General features: G+C 52.3%; 4 protein-coding genes across 4 annotated transcripts; 2 read left to right on the top strand and 2 right to left on the bottom strand.

Annotated features, from left to right (window-relative positions):
* Nucleotides 1-4,160: 4,160 nt before the first annotated feature.
* On the top strand, nt 4,161-4,949 carry UCRPA7_3081 (hypothetical protein; the record flags this gene model as incomplete). Its single annotated transcript, XM_007915558.1, has 1 exon — nt 4,161-4,949. One exon carries the CDS (start codon nt 4,161-4,163, stop codon nt 4,947-4,949), a length of 789 nt encoding a protein of 262 aa, XP_007913749.1.
* Nucleotides 4,950-5,163: 214 nt separating this feature from the next.
* Nucleotides 5,164-5,856, bottom strand: UCRPA7_3080 (putative nuclear matrix protein; the record flags this gene model as incomplete). The annotated part of the gene is made up of 1 exon (XM_007915556.1): nt 5,164-5,856. One exon carries the CDS (start codon nt 5,854-5,856, stop codon nt 5,164-5,166), a length of 693 nt encoding a protein of 230 aa, XP_007913747.1.
* Nucleotides 5,857-13,938: 8,082 nt separating this feature from the next.
* Nucleotides 13,939-14,376, bottom strand: UCRPA7_3079 (putative trafficking pga2 protein; the record flags this gene model as incomplete). Its single annotated transcript, XM_007915574.1, has 1 exon — nt 13,939-14,376. One exon carries the CDS (start codon nt 14,374-14,376, stop codon nt 13,939-13,941), a length of 438 nt encoding a protein of 145 aa, XP_007913765.1.
* Nucleotides 14,377-14,908: 532 nt separating this feature from the next.
* UCRPA7_3078 (putative apoptosis-inducing taf9-like domain 1 family protein) lies at nt 14,909-15,346 on the top strand (the record flags this gene model as incomplete). The annotated part of the gene is made up of 3 exons (XM_007915611.1): nt 14,909-14,941; nt 14,991-15,128; nt 15,176-15,346. 3 exons carry the CDS (start codon nt 14,909-14,911, stop codon nt 15,344-15,346), a joined length of 342 nt encoding a protein of 113 aa, XP_007913802.1.
* Nucleotides 15,347-17,084: the final 1,738 nt, after the last annotated feature.

Here is a 17,084-nt window from a genome sequence, read left to right as displayed (position 1 = left end):
TTATAATGCCTCTCAGTATACACCTTTAACGCATTGAGAACCTCTTTAAGGCTCTTCTGCCCTCGGCTGCCTTTGATAGACAGGTTGGAGAACTTTGACGCTGGATAGCTCCTGACTAAAGTCCAGAGAATTCTTTGGGCAACAGGTGCAGTGCGAGCATTTGTGTTCCAATCTCTTAATCTCAATAATAGGGTGAAGAGCTGCTCATCTGACAGACTGGCAAGGATTTTATCGACAGCTCGCAAACCGCATAGGCTTCCTTGCTCAGGACTGTTGCTGGTGGTAACGTTTGTGAATATGTTGAGCAGGCGGCCAGGATGGTTCAATTGAAGTGCCAGAATAATCGCATCTCTGTATGCGCCCGCATGTATGTAATTTTCAAGCTCCTGTTCTTGCTCGATACGCTTCGTGGCAGCCTCAGCCGCTGCCGATTGCGTAGCAGACGAAGTATCTTTCCAGAAGGTAACTGTCGAGTCTCCGCTTCCTGACACAATCATGTTCGATTGGGGGTGTACAGCCAAGGCCCATACTCTATCCTCATGATTGTCCAGGGTGCACTCTGTCTCGCCACTGTTGGAATCCCAGACCTTGACAAGTCCATCTCCTCCCGCGCTGGCAAATTGTACTCGCTTATATTTGTCCCCCTCCGCAGGAAGATTTAGCCAGGTCACCTTGAGGACACTGTTCGAGTGCCCTTCGAATGTTCTTAGACAGGTATAATCTGAGAGACTCCATAGCTTGACTGTTTTGTCACCACTGCCCGTGAGAATGAGTCCTTTGCCCGCTACCGTGCCTTGGTCTCCTTGAATGACAGGGGTTTGAGGGTGGGCAAATCGAACCGTCCAGACACCCCTCCTATGGCCTTTTAGGATACCTTGGACCTCGCCTTCAGCCACGGACCAGATCTTCACTGTTTTATCTTGAGAAGCCGAGGCAAACAGTTGTCCCGAGCTGTTAACGTCAATGGCGTTGATGTCTTTGTCGTGAGCTTTCCGCGTAAAAAGTGCTCTTGACCCCTTTTGAGAGCTTTTCTGCGCTTGACGGGGAATTTCCCATTTCTTAACAGTTTGGTCTTGAGACCCAGTAATTAAGAAAGGAGGAGGATGGCTCAATGGATCAGTATATGCTGCCGAAGTCTCCTGCGGGACTGTTTTGGGCAAGCCTATTGCTCCCAGCGACTCTGCGTGGCCAGTAAAGGTTGCATAACAGGTGTAGGAGTTGTTAGCGGGATCAACCCGCCATAGTCGAGCTGTGTTATCCTTTGCGCCAGTCGCCACCCAGTGACCGGACCAGTCGACATCCAGTGTGATAACAATATCCTCGTGGCCCTGAAGTACCGCCACGTCTTGTCCGAAATAATTGCCACTCCCAGTAAAGTCTGTACTTCCGCCCGAGGAGTCGAGGGCAGATACGAGACGCACTTCCTCGGAATTAGTAGCCAAAGCCATTATAGACTTATCTGGTAGAAGATACGCAAGATCTATGATATCGTCATGCGTCCCTGATATCCGTCGCAACGGTTCGAGTGGCTGCATTTCCGGGATAATTGTGGTTTGCTTCACGGACGGTAGTCGGTAAAGAACAAGAGTATGATCCATTTGTGCACAGATCAGCAAAGATTGCTCTGCACACAGAACGGCTCCAACAATAGACTCCGCCTCTGCTTTCGCCGTCTGGTCTCTTGTGACCTCGCGGCCAGTCTCGCTCTCCCATAACCTGACGCAGCCATTGGCGCCAGCTGAGTAGGTTAATCGGCCGTCTTCAAGAAACCCAACTGCTTCCACAAGCTCAAAGCTGGGGACTACTTTCCTGACCTTCCACGATTTTGCATCCCACCATATGATTGTTTTGTCTCGACTGGCTGTGACCAGGGCATGTTGTCCAGGGGAATATGCAAGACCAGTGACGTCCGAAACATGGGAGTCTAGGTCTCCAATGATGCTACGCTTGTGAAGATCCCATACCCTGACCTTTCCATCTTGGCTGCCTGCAGCCAAACGGAAGTTGATGGTAGAAGTCTCCCCGTCCTCCGTCAATTCGCTGGCTATATTGCTTTTCCGACGACCCTTTTTGGTATGACTTCCAACAGCATCCAACCCTAGGCGTCCAGTAGATATCTCGAAGAAGTGAAGTGCAGAGACCAGCACACTGGGGCCACGGAATGTGTGGGTAACATAACCTCCGACCAAGTCCCAAACTTTGATGTTGCCATCCGCCGCTCCAGTCGCAAGCAACGTTCCAGTGCGGTCAATCGCCAAAACGACTACTGGTGTTGCATGAGGCTTCAGCGTTCGAATGAGGGTCGGCTCAACGGAATCGAAAGTGGGTGATAATTTCAGTGAGTATATTCGCATCGAGAGAGACCGGGAGCACACGATCAAGTGGGATGCGGAGGGCGTAACTAGTCCAAGTCAATTGAGAGCTTTATAACTGGATCAGGCAGCACAAACGGGTCAAGGTAGATATAGATTCTCCATCCTGGCATCCAGGTTAGCAGGTGTTAAGGATAACTGGGCTATATACCACCTACGCCTTCGATTTTCGCAAATTGCTTGCCATTGTGCAGATCCGTCAAAATGGCATCCTCCCCTAGAGTCGTCGCAAGGATTCGAGCTCCATTGTCCAGAGCTACGGAGCCCCCTGTAAAGATAGGTTGAATCACTCTCTCCGGTTCAAAAGTGGTCTTGTATGGCAGTTTAGTAGCCATGTTGAAGGTAGGGAGCGATTGACAGACCCGAGAATATCTGGGGCGAGCGAAGCTGTCAAACAGTCTCGAAGTCCAAATTTTTCTTTTCTCCAGCGAACTTTTTTGAGAACCCCGCGATAAGGATAAGGTTATCTTAGCGTCATGGGGCTGCCTGGACTGCCTGCGCTGGCATCTAGCCAGCCAATTTTCTTAGCTGCCCCAGGCGTGCTAATGTCACACCTTACCACATCAAATTCATCCATCTGTTCATCTCACAGCCTTATGCTCAGTCCCGTCTTTCATCAAGGCAAACGACCTCGGCATTTCCCCCATCGACCCGAAGCGACTGTGTCACTCGAATCTGCTGCGTTTCTCATCCGCTTGCGCGAGGTCTACCGGCGTGACAAAATGACATGAACAAGGGCTATAAACATAGAATAGCTTGGAGAGTTTGATCATGGGAAAGCTAGGACCTCTAACTTCGCAGGCTCTTGTAAGATTGACTCATTTCTGCGCCACCCGCATTTGGTCTACTTAGGGAAAACACGTGGAAGCTTTATTTATGTGGTTATTAATGACTGTACTGTGTAGGGCCGCTCTCCTTATGATGATGTTGTAATTGGAGATGGTGAAGGCGACATAAGGGCTCCTGTTCAACTATATGATGAACGGGGTCGGCCGGTGAATCCGGATACTAAGCGCATCAACAAGGATGTGATACGGTCACACAACGAAGTAATGCTTGTCATTGGTGTTGCCGAGCCTGAGAATACCGCCGATGAGCTTAAAGTAGAGGCTGTACGTCGCCGCAAGCATGATCAACGCGACGATGATGTTGGTCGCGTCCTCCTCAACGTTGGCAGAGCTTTAGAGATAGGAGGCGTTTGGGGAGTGAATGGCCTACGCCAACGAATACTGGTACCTATCTCAGGAATATGCCTTTTGAAATTTGACATCTGTTAACAATTTCCAGCTATACCGGCAATACGCCAATGTGCCTTTCTATGACCTCTTTAAGTATGAGCATACGCAAAGATCCGCATCAAGTATCCTTCTCACTGGACTGCCGGCATTTGCTCTTAACCACGCGTTGAAGCAGATTTCCTTCTCCTTTGGGATTTGCCAGAAGAATTTCTTGTAAGTCTTTCGCCACGTTTTGCGACATAAGCTAAGTTGACATAGTCTTCGATCGGCTTTGACATATGTGCGGATGCACCTTCAGATATGGGTTTTCATGCAGAGAATGGGTCTCATACCATCGAGCTCGTGGTTTCCGAGGTGGAGATACTTCATTCCATTTTCGAACACATCCCCTATTCCTGCACCGCCTCCACTTACTTCCCTCACTCCCGCATCCGTCGTACAATGGGTTGGTGGCGTTGCCTTGAGCATGGCTCCATTTGCAGCCTTCTGGGCATACAGCAGGCTCTGGACCTACGTAACAAGGAATGTTTGGCTTCGCATATACGATCGCATGCCTAGTCCTATCAACCGGAAAGCATTTACTACAAATCGACTTTCGCAAGTGAACGCCACTGAGACTCTCCCAGAAGCCGCTGCCGCCTCTTTACGGGACCTTGCTGGCGATGCACAAGCAAGAAACGCTCGCGAGATAGCGAGAGAGTCTGTCGAGGGCCTAATCCGTGACGAGGCCACCATCCGAGCCCTCGAAGGCCAGGCGCCTCCATCGGCAGACGCAATACCCGTCGGTGCCATCAGGCGACAGAGCACGTTCTCGAGTCGCGGCGATGAATATGTCAGCGACGACGAGGAGACAGAAGTCGTCAGTGCTACTCTGATCAGCTTCGACGTCGAGGCCACTGAGTCGACAGACACGCCGACGACGGGCTTCTGGTCGGCCGAGCTGCGGCCCAATACAAGCGGCGAACAGGGCACTGTCCGACAGGAGCCCCTTTACCGCGACAATGCACTAACACGACTTCCGTCCGTTATCGCAACAGACATACTCACGGTCGTGTCATCATACATACTCATCGCGCCGTACGAAGCTTTCGCGCTACGGTTTCTTGCAAGGTCGTGGCGCATGCAGCACGGATTGCCCATTGCGGACATTTATGATCTCAGTCCCATACGGTGCTTCTCGTGGACGGCCGTCGCGAATTTCCTCGGTTTGGAGCTGTGCCATCTCGTTATAGAGTCGGAACTGTGGGCTTCAATGGTGATGTTGGCAACTTCGTTCAGCATCTCCGAGGAGGACTGGAACAAGAACCAGGAGGCTGAGGCAAACGAATCCAATGAATAAATGGTAGATAAGACCACTACATAATCTCCATATCATACCTAGGTGCGTGGTGCTACCATGAAGCACAATTGTACAAAACCCCTTAACAAATATGAAACGAACCTCGCTGTATGTTCTGACATCTACTCGTTCAACTTTATCGTCATATTCATACTCGTGACACACAAGGTAAAACGCCTATTGAACCCTTTAAGCTCCCCTCCTATATATTTCATTACTCCCATTTCCGCCATTCGCGCACTAACTTTTCCACCTCCTCCCGAAACGCCTCTTGAGGCCCATGGTCATCAATCTTCTGCAAGCTCTTCTTGATATCCATCTCAATGTCCAATCTCTCCCTGACCTTGACCTGAAGGTATTTGAAGTCGTCCTTCTGGCACGCCCGCCGGAACACGTCGCGCATGCGCTGCGAGTACAGCTGGCAGGCGGCGCGGCGCAGGCGCTGCGGCTTCTGGTAGAAGTTGCGCGCGACCATGCTGCCGGCCTCGAGCTCCGGGAAGACGACGTCGTGGAAGCACTCCTCGCAGACGGTGAACTCCTGCAGCTTCTCCATCATGTGCCACGCGCCGCCGCGCACGACGTCGTCGCGCGCGCACTCGCCCACCGAGGACATGTGGCGCACCTTTGTCGCGAGCTGCGGGATGTTGGGCGCGGACTTGTTCGCCACCGCGCGGTCGTACGTGCCCTCCAGCAGGTCGAAGTACAGGTTGAAGCGCTTGCGGTCCGGCGCGAAGTGCAGGCTGCAGATGTCCCGGGTAGGGCCGGGCGAGTCGACGGGCACGAACACGCCGAGCAGGTTCGGGAACAGTACCTCGACTGCCTTTGCACAATGGTAACAGACGTTAAAGTCCTGGATGCAGCGGCCACTATACGGATCCTTGATGCTCCACCAAGTCCGGACTGCCATATGGCCCCCTGAGCAAGGTTGATTCTTGGCTTCCACGTGCGCAATGCCTTGCAGGAGACGCAAGTCCGGGTGTCGGTACTTGCGTGTCATCAGCCAGGCAATGCGATACCAAGGAGATGTTCCCAGGTCGCACGATATCTCTTTGTCCTTCGGGCGACGAGCGGCTATGAAGTGTGAGCGGAAATCCGTGCCAGCGAACACTTGGTCGTAGCAGCTACGGCACAGGTTGAAGTTGTCACACCGCGGCAGCGTTAACCAATCCTCATATCCTGCCTCAGCCGTCTGGTGTGGGCAGTCTGGCAGGCCGGGCAGCACTCCTTGACTAACGTCTTCTGAGTACCGGCGGTAGGAGACAATTGGCTGGTCCAGGTTAGTTCCGCTTTGCGAAGGAGTGCTCTGGGGTGGAGTGAATGGGGGCTGGAAGGGCGCAGGTTGCCAGTATGGCTTTGGGGGTGTCAGGGGCGGGCTGGCCTCTAAGGAGCTCTGGCGAGCATACGGTGGCGGAATGGGCGACCGTCTCCGCTCAGTTGGAGAAGAACTGCTGTTGGTGGGGATGGGTATTGGCATAATTACCGGCTTGGATGTGGCTGTGCCTGCATTGGACTTGATGCTAGGGGTTCGAGACAGAGCCTGGGAACTGGAAATATTGTCATCCATCCGCAATCTGGAGCTGCTACGAGGCGACGGCGAATCACCCGACGAGAATGGAGATACCGGTCTCTCAGGAGACTGGCGTCGATCTCTCGCCTGTGGGAATGTTCGTGAGCTCCGTGGGCTGGGAATGAGCTCCGGGTCCGGGAACTGGGTCTGCGATACTCTCGGCGATGCCAATGGTGTGGTAGTCCGAGATTTTTGTCGGATCAAGGGCGGCGGGCGAGCTTGATCAGGGCTCAGTAGGTTTACAGGTTTCTCTTGATACAGAAATGACTTCCGTCTTTCAGATCGTCGAGACGACTGCCGCTTAGCATTCTCGTCACTTGAGTAGTGCAGCTCATCATCTCTTGGGGGAGAGGGCCGATTGCCGTATGTAGAATTCCGCCGAGATAGGTTCTTTCGCTCTGGAAGTGTGCGTTCAGACATCGAGTCTCGCCTTTCCCGTCGGGGTGGTGAAGACCGCTTCCTGTCCAGCGGCGGTGGTGATGGATCCCTTCTTCTCAACCGAGGACTGGATATTTCTTCCCGATATGAGCCATACCTATCCGATGTCCGGCGAAATTCTCCTCTGGGCACCTCGATGGCAGAGCTAGCACGTTTATGCAAGGGTGCACCAGGTGAGTAAGACGCTTTAAGGGGACCATTTCGCCTCTCGTTCGTGGATACGGCCCGGGGATCATTGGCAGAAGGCCGATTGCGAGCACTCGCTTCATTGTTGCCGGGGTTGAAATCCAAATAAGCCCTCTCACGGCCCTTAGTAGCATGCTTGATGACATTAGCAGTCTGTGGTGAGAGGAACACATCTCTTGACGGCGTTGATGTCTCGTTCTGGCGATCAAAGTAGTCTCTTGGCTTCTGATCGATATAGGTGGCTGATCTGGTCCTGTGGAAATTGGCCGATCGAGGGTTAGGGTGCACATCAGTCTCTATACGGGGAAGTTCAAGCCGACTCTTCCGCCGTTGAGGTTGAGGCCGCTTGGCTTCCTCCTCTTCTGGATCGAGCAACACGTATTTTCGACAGGTGTTTGCTTCGTACTCTTCTTTCGGCTGTGGTAGTGGGTCCGCAGCTCCGCCGTCGATAATGGGGTCCTGTTCCTCGGCCGTCTCCGAGGGCGAGACGAGCACAAACCGGCGCTCCGGATTGTTCTCATGAACCGGCAAAAGGATGGGGTGCTGATCAACATCTCCCGGAAACTTGGGTTCCTCGCTAGATGAATTGACTACGGACCCGCCGTGCTCCCTGGCAATTGACTCGGCCTCATCCTCAACACTGGGCGGGGGAGGGAAGCGCCGCAGAAGGTCCTTGTCATGGAAGCTTCTTGGGATGGCCTGGTTAGCTCGAACTGAAGACCTGCAATGACACGAAGCGGTCAGCACCGCCATCGCCATTCTTTATGTCTGTGGGAGTCAATGTGAAAAAAAGGAGCATTCTTACGGTGCCGGACTCCTAGCTTGTGCGGTGGTCCAGTGTCCCGTCTGTAACAGATTTTCGACGTCGGTCAGCTCTGGCATGCTGGAATGAATCTGCTGTGGATTGTGCTTGTCACTCCACTTTAAGAACGAGGGGACATGGTTTTCGATTGACAGGCCGATTGCTGGCGCAGATCAGGGCCACGCTCAACTCGGAGCCTCGCGTAGAAATAGCAGTTCCCACGATCCCGGCAACTGCTGTCTTAGTTCGTCTCTGTGGGTTGGGCTCTGACGTCTGTGATTACCACCAATTATATGTGACTGAGCTACTTCAGAATTGCGGTGGAACGAAACCTCACGGTGAGAGCAGGTCAGCGGCGAGTAGAAATTGAGGTTGAAGTTTAGAAGGAAAGGATTGGAAGTCGTGGGGGAGATCCCTTTTCTCTTTGGGAATGGGAGCCTTGCGCAGCCAGTTGCAGCTGCTGGGGGGTAAAAGAAAGCCGCCTACGCGGTAGGTGTGTGGTATGGGTGTAAGTGAGGCGCAGCGAAGCCATACATACCGAGTGACCTAATGTGGACTCATACCACCAGGATATTATAACCCGATGATAATTATAATCGAGCACGTATAAGTGATGGACAAGCAAGAAGAACTAATTTTTCATCAGATCTACAGAAAAATTCTCTTGTCTATGGGACGCGAAGGGGAGGCGAAAGTGAGGTATGACATAGCTGTTGCAGTAGGTGAAGAGACTTATATGTCTGTGTCCAGAACCCGAGATACCCACTTGCTTGCACCTTGCAGTTGCTAGTCTAGTCTGCCGTAGCCAGTACTCGTACTGTAGCGAGCGTAGGTAAGCTGCCGTGAGGACAAGCGTGCATGATGCGTCCGCCAGTACATCCGTCGTCGTCGAAGCTGCTTGCTGTTGCTGTTGTTGCTGCTGCTGCTATTACTACTACTGCTCGTCTAACAATGACACAGCCTGCCCGCCGTCCGTTTCTGACGATTCCCGTCGTGTTGCACCCCGCATAACAGCAGCTGTGGCGCGCTGTCCCTTGACGTTGATGGTGCACATGCCTTCGACGAGTGTCCACAGCTTCCGTCGCACGACGGTGATGGCCCGTAGAGGTGGTGCCAGGGCAGACTAGAGGGACGCCTTGTTGGTCCGCCAGAGACTCACACACTCACATACACACAGTACGGAGCAAGCAGTCGCCTGGGCCTGAGCCTGAGCCTGAGGAGACAGTGACAGATCGGCCATCGAGAAAGCCGCGAGGAGAGACGGATACCATGCAGTAGAGAGGCATTCCATGCGCGCCCAAGCCGTGCTAGTCTTAGACGTGCATTGAAGGATGAGGGGCTAGGGAGGGGCCAAGGAGGGGTCGGCGTGGGTGGGCTGCCTGCGGATGTACGTGTGTTCTGGTGGTGTGAAGGCTGATTGAGAGCGTAGTGAGTGGCTTTGACTGGAGAGGGTAGTTTGGGATGGAAGTCTTCTTGACGAACTGACAAGGTCTCCATTGGAAGCAACTCCCGTCAACCTCCCGACTGGCCAGAAGCCAGGCCAGCCCTGGGAACTTTGCGTTGGCAGGGTTCAGGGACTAAGCTGGCTCTGTGCTCTGCCTCTCGCTGAAGCTCCCGTCAGCTGCAGCGGAGCCGGGACTCGCAATACCATTTAAGGTACCGACGGACCTCTTCAGAACAAGGACAAGGGGGAAGGACAAGGGGAAGGTGACAGATACGTCAACCGAAAGCGTTTTGTTTCAGCACGCGCTAATAAGTTGAAGTCAAGTCACTTTGAGACAAGCGAACAAGAGGAGCGCGGGAGACAAGCAAAGTTGCAAGTGCCTGTTTCTCGGCCAGGCCCGCCCCTCCTTGCTGCTCTCTTCACCTTGCCATTGCCAATTGCTAGGACAATACACAGTAAGACCTAGTCTCGCTTCAAGAACCGTGCCTCATGTAGGTACAGCGCAGTACTCTGCGGTGCCGCATCACCTCGCAGATGTGTGGGAGTCTATCTGCCTATCTACCCTTACCTAGAGCTTCTAAAGTTGGGTAGGTGTATAGTAGCATTATGCTCGTGATGCCCCCTCGGTGTCTATCTTGTCCGTCTGCCTGCCTGCCAGCCTCACCTTGACTGTCATAGAACACGCTATGCTATCTCCCGGTCCCCTCTTCGTTTCTTGTTTGTCCGACCGGTGCACACCCTCACCTGAACATTTTAACCCACCCAAGCGGATGGTCAACGATAAATCCCAACAATAGCCGGGCGTCGGACCAATGCAAGAGGATCATGACACTGTCGCACACCATCAACATCACGTCTCCTTTGTCCGATATAGAGTAGACTCGGTGGGCGAGTGCGTAAGTCTCCGTTGTTCGAGCAAATGATCCCCACCCTCTGCCCTCGCTCAACGTCTCCGACTACCACAACCATCGATCTAAAAGTGGAAGTCCCGAGCCTCGCCCTCCATCAGGCCGATTCGTTGACTAATGGCTCTCTTGCGTTATCAAAAAAAGTCCTTTCAGCGAAGATTGACGCCGGTGGGACGTGGATGCTTGAACAGTCCGTATGCATGCACGCAACGCATTCTGCATTTCCTCGCCTTGATGGCAATAGCCCTGGGAAGACCCGTTTGGTCGCCTTTCTGGCTATCATACAGCTCGGAGTAATCACTACTGTAGGTATCCAACAGCTGCATAGACCAGTCATGATGCAGAAGCGACCTTACATGAAGTCATGTCTAGGGGTATACAGCCTTACATAATGCAGCTGCATCGAGCCACACGCACGGCGACTGCAATTTCTACCTACATGGCTGCCCTGGTGCTTGCCAGTCTTGCTCCTGCTGTGCAACTGGCTTTGTGCAGACTTTGACGTGTTCCCCATCCAAATCAAGTCATGTCACCCAACGTGCAACACGGCTCCATCAGCCAACCCGGATATTATTCACGGAAGTTACGTGTGTTGCTACCCAAAGTTGCACAACTTGACGTCGTGGGCCGCTCGAGCTGCTCTATGGACCGATTCAGAGGCCAGTAGCCAAGAGCATTTTGAGATTCGTTCAACGATCCCAGATCGCTGGCCACGGTGCTATCGGCGATCTAGCGCTTCTAGCTTCCCGCGAGGCTGCAGGAGGAGACGGGAGAATGTCTCGCATGGTCAACCCATAGGAGCGACCCACGACACCTGGCATATCAGGAGAGCCATGGTCTCACCTGTTTCATCCGGGTCTCATGATAGGCCACCTCAGAAGGAAACAGCTCACTCGATACGCGCAAGGTCTTCCAGGTAGGCTTGGTGCAAGCGCGCGCCACCAGTGGCCAAGGCTGCGTCTTTGCTGGGCAAGGCTGCAGTCCTGGACGTATGTCTTCGGAGGCACCCCACGACACAAATTACACACTGACAGGCGCCCCGAAGCCGCGTAACCCAAATTTCAAATAGAAGACTGCCACCCCGGAGAATGCCACGAAGCCGATGGCGAGGCCCTGTAATGGATCGCTCATGACTCCTCGCAAAATAAGCAGTCCACTCACGACGGTGAAGATGATTGGATTCCCAATCCATGTGTTATAATTGGAACTGGGATGGACGGCCTGACTCAACTGATGCGTCTCACGGCGGCGCAACAGAAGGAGGCCCAGCACCGCGAAAAAGAAACACGCATACTCCGCAAGTCCTAGGAAAATTTCTCATTAGTCAAAAGACCTTATAACACGGGGAGACCAAATCACCTATCAGTGTCACAAGCCCGTTGAAACTGCCAATGATAACATAGAAAGACGCAAGTGTGCCGTTGAGTATCAAGGCATAACTAGCAACCGCATGAGTCAAACCGCGCCCGGGCACTATACTGACCGCTTCTTGGAGAATAAGGAAGACTCACATCGGAACTGATCGATGCCAGCGAAGAGACTCTGTCCATTGGGCGAACCTGGTCACACCACCCCGTAAGAATGAAGGCAGCATGCGGAACTTGTGCTCCAGATATTCAGCCTCATCTTTCTCTGAAAGACAATGAAGATTTGCTAGGACACGAGGAAAGTAGGACCTTTGACTGGCCGCGACGCACAAGCGTGCTGTTGCGAAGACATTGGCATTGAGGGCACCCATTGCCGAAATTGAGACGACGATGGAGAACAGAATACCAGCCCATGAACCAAGCATGCGTCTCGCGAATTCCTACTCGGCATCATTGGTTAGTTCCAAGTCGAGGAGCTGCGGCTGTGGGAGCGATAGCCCAGTGTTTCAGGAGAACGGGACGTAAGTCTTACCACTGAAACTGTAGTACTTGCTCGAATAATTGTCAACGGCAAGCAGATGTAGATTGCGGCATTCATGAGAATAAACCCGGTAATAACAGCAATCATTGACCCTGTGATGACAATAGGGAGATCGCGGCCAGGGTTGGCCATGTCACCCAGAACAAAACCAACGGTTTCCCAACCTCCATAGCAGAACACAGCTCCAAAGATGGCAGTGACAAAGTTCCCAATCCACTGCCAAAGAGGTAGCTCTTCAGACTCGGGAGGCAGGCCAAACCAGCCAGTCTCGGATTTTGGGACACCTTCACCACTGCCTCCAAGCCAGGCCCCTGCCCCTATAATGATAATACAGCACAGCGCAGACATCTTGAGAACGAGGAAAATATTCGCCGCCTTTGCGCCACTCGTAGCCCCTAGGCAATTTACAGTCGTGATCAGGCAAATGCAGCCCATCGCAATGCCTCTTGACAGCCAGGGCCCGAGCTGAGCATCGTCACCAAGGAAGGGCCGCGTCAGATAGCTCGCTGCAATCGTAGCAATGACACTATTCGCGGCTGGCTTCGCTATAGCAACCCACGTCCAGGTGAACAAGAAACCCATGAAGTCTCCCGACCCGCCGTAGCTGGCGCGGAGATATTCCTGAATACCTCCATTCGAAGGCACACGCAAGCCCAACTCGATGAAACTAGCAGCGCCAGTCCATACCAGTGCGCCAGCAAGTAGCCAGACGACGAGGCCCCAGCCCGGAGTTGTCACAAACTGTGAGACGACGCTGGGCACCGTGAAGATGCCGGATCCGATCTGTAGACCGATCACGAGCGCAAGACCGTTCAGCAACGTGAGCTTTGGCACGTGTGATACTTGATGCAGTAGAGAAGACTGCGAGTGCGCCAGTGCTGCGGACGGAGACTCGGGTCGCCCGTCGTTCTCTTCGTCTGTTGATAGCGGGATGAAGCCGCTGCGCGTGTGGATGTCGGCCATCTTCGCGCCTGACACCCGTAACAAAATGCCTAATACTACCTTAAGGCCATGAAAATGAATGTTTGACCTTCTTCAGAGTACTGGCTTGACAAGACACATCTTGTCAGGTTATTGTATGAAGCGTCGTAAGCTTAGCCCTTGTTTGAGGACCAGGCTATGTGAGATTAGAATGCTCCACTGATAAGGTTAGGCGTTGATAGGCAATGTCCGCCCAGGAGCCACTGAAACACTGGGGTGCGTATTCTGAAGTGGCACGCTGCAGTATTGGATTGTCTAGGTGACGTTGCTAGACCCCTTGAAAAGTAATTTATTTGGATGGCTTCAATTTCCTTGTCGTGTAATTCGACCTCGTGGGTGCCATTATTGCTCTCGCGACTTAAACAAATAAGCTCCGTTGATGTCTTCTAAAGTGCTTATTGTATTGAGTTACATGCTAACCAAGAACTGCAAAAGTATAGCACTTTCGTAGGCAACATTATTTACCTGGGTAGCCAAAATGACTTCCGCCATATCTGGTTATTGCGATGACGAAGTACCTGGATGAGACACGAGTTTCCTGACCATATCCTCGCCTCCGAAATTTACACTGCCAGCAAAGGTGGAGTGTATGTTCGACTCCTTACTGGTACTTCGGCTGCAGAATGACGAGACCATGTTGGATAAAGGGTTCTATCAACTCGTGTGTTGCTTTTCGATACAAGCTGAGAAGCGTGCAGCGCCGGATGGGCATACATGACAGATTCCAAGCTTTGGAATGCTTGTCACGGGAAGCTTCACTCCGTCAAAAACTCTTGAATATCCTTGTCCTCTTCGTCTTCTTGTAGCTCTTGCAACCTCTTCTCCTCGACAGCAATCATCTTCTTAATCATGTCCCGCTGTCTCCTGCGCGCCTTCTTGCCCCAGTCCGCCGACGTCGCCTCGGCCTCACCCTCGCTCTCGCTGTCCTCGGGTATCGCGAGCTTCTGTCCGCGTAGCTCATTCGCCGATATCTTCGCTGCAGTCTCCCGGGCTGACTCTTCCTCCTCCTTCTCGTGAGCCTTCATTTGCTGCTTCGCGCCGAGCTTGATGAGGTATGGTCGCAGTAGGAGGTATGCGCCGACGATAATGACCACGCGGATCCATTTCTGGAGAGACATCTCTGCAAATGAATTGCCCAGGTTGCGCGTGAAGCGCTCCCCAGCCGTGGAGGCAAGTTTGAGTAGGTCTGCCATTGTGTCTCCTCGATGAATAGATGTCTCGAATGTGAGAGAATGGCGAGTTCGGGCGGGGCACCAACGACGGTCAGAGCAGAATCAATCCGGGGGTAGAATATTGCTGTAGAAGATAAAGAAGAGAAAATTAGGAAGGAAAACGAGGGTTTTATGGCAACATAGCACTAAGATCCGAGCACCGGCGTCTCCGGGAAGTGAAGAGACGTTGGACTTTTTCGTGATGCGCGAGAAACGAAACGCGCACGGAAACTTTTCAATGGGATCTCCGGTGACGAAAGCCTGGGTCTAAACGCACTAAATGCCGCGCGACCCACCTGCTCCTTCAAGAGCCGCCGCCACTAAGTTTAACCACATTCAGCGTCTCTCGCCGCTTACAACACATTTAAGGAGGCAGCTACTCACATATGATTGTTTATTAAGCCGCGCTTCTACGGTACACAATTACTGAGAGAGAGTGAAGAATCAAATATCAGAGTCTCTTGACAGAATAATCTTCGAATTTTTGATATTCTTCACAGACCCAAGTCTCACAATGGCGGATGGTGCAGAAGAGGACGTTCGTGAGGTAACTACTCGATCAGCGACGCGTCGTTAATAGTTCTGACGCGACACAGCGCCTCAAGGCCGCTTTATGGTTTGCAGTTGGCAAAATCGTGGACGAGGAGTCCATGCGACGCAACAGGAATGCAACTCCTCAGTTCATCGGAGCTCTGACGGAGATGGTCTGGACGCAGATCGGTGAGCCCCCAGACGTAACTCTACTCCTTGCCAGAAGTACCCAGACTGACAAGCTAAAGAGAATGTCGCGGTGGACTTGGAGAGCTTTAGCCGCCACGCCAATCGCACAACAGTCACAACAGATGATGTCCTGCTGCTGGCACGGAGGAACCAGGATCTCCACGGCATTATCAAAGATGTTGTGGACGAACAAAAGGCCGCAAAAGTAGCGAAGGGAAAATCCAAGAGCTGAATTGCTAGTTTCGCTATCTGAGAGCAATTTCCGATCTCACAAGGGCTATTGAAAGCGCCTGCTGGCTAACGAATATGATCATGATGAATGAGCCACGACTGCGCGTTCATAATGACGGCTTGCCGGCATAAGCCATGCGGCTACGTCGCAAATTCGATAGATCATCAAAGGACATTGCCGTCGCAACGTAGGCTTGTCAGCTATGCAACGAGCATGTTGTCTACTGTTCGGGCCGATGCGGACCGGAACGTGCCATAGTTCTCTACTCATGGCTCGGCGCACCGCATCGAGCTACTCAAGCCTTGTGCCGCTACCCCGAACCCGACAGCTGAGTTACTGATATAGAGCCGAGTTCGCCTAGGGACTTTAAATACATATGTGCCGGGTTCTGGGGTCCTTATAAATGATGATACCCCAGGTTTTGCAATATGTGTGACATTAACCATGTTCTCCGCAGCACATCAGCCTGAACACTTGGATGTGACTGGCTCCAACCAGCTTGAAATCCGCTGTCATGCGGTTCTTGACAGAGTTGCAAACAATTTTGCAACAGATCTTGGCGTTCTGAAAGAGTCGTTCATTGCTACCAGAAGGCCCTCGTGGTTACCTTTTTGCTGTAGTCGGCATAAAGATTGTGACCGATGTCGTTGCCGCCGCACTTATATCGAGGCCCAATATGCGCTGTTGCGTATTTCTACGCCAAAAACTGACAACGAACGGAACATGCTGAGAAAATGCATTTTGCACGGAATCTTCATCGCCTGCTTCTCCTTTGCGGGCTAGCCTCAGCAGATCTTAAGAAGGACGGCTCAACATGCACGGTAACACCGATAGGCGGGACGGGGAATACCGTGGACGATACACCGCAGATGCTTGATGCCTTCAAGCAGTGTGGAAAGGAAGGCAGCATCGTCTTCACGGAAGGGACCTACAATATCCGCCAGGTCATGAATACGACTGATCTGCGCAACTGTGATATCTCTCTCATGGGCACTTTCATTTGGAGCGGTGACAATATCCAGTATTGGCTGTCTCGAAGTTTTCCAGTGACTTACGCTGGCCGCTCAACAGCATGGCTCCTTGGAGGGACAAACATCACCATGCGCGGACATGGCAAGACGCTATTCAATGGCAATGGCCAGATTTGGATTGATCAGAATCGGTCTGGAAGCAACCAAAACGGACGTCCCATCTCGCTAACGGTGTGGCATGGGAGCAATGTCTTTATTGATGGCATTACGTGGCGGCAAGCCCAGTTCTGGCACACTTTTGTCGCTCACTCGCAAAATGTCACCATGACGAATTTAGACAGTACGTGAACCCTTTCTCTAATGAATACTAAAATATTCATATTCACGATTGCTCACCCTGAATGCATAGTGTACACACAATCGAACTCTCAATGGTCTGCCGTCAACACCGATGGAATTGATACATGGTAAGTAGTTTCTTGACATTGTGGCACTTTACTTTTTAAGAATATACTGACTCCAACTTTAAAGGAATTCTAAAGACATTGTTTTGAAAAATTGGACCGTTACCTGCGGAGATGTAAGTATTCACCTCTTCACCTTAACATCAGATGATTGCGCGGCAGAGTCTGATAACACCAGGACTGTATCTCAGTAAAGGGCAACAGCACCAATGTCTTTGTATCGAATGTCACCTGCCACGAGTCTGGCTGTGCAGTGATTGGTAGCATGGGTTCAAATGCTGGCCAGCCCGACCTCGTCGATAA

The sequence above is a fragment of the Phaeoacremonium minimum genome (assembly GCF_000392275.1).
Source record: "Phaeoacremonium minimum UCRPA7 unplaced genomic scaffold PA7_03_scaffold_222, whole genome shotgun sequence".
In the NCBI taxonomy this organism is placed as follows: Eukaryota; Fungi; Ascomycota; class Sordariomycetes; order Togniniales; family Togniniaceae; genus Phaeoacremonium; species Phaeoacremonium minimum.
Note: the sequence above shows the minus strand (reverse complement) of the source record. Positions and strands in the feature narration are given on the sequence as shown.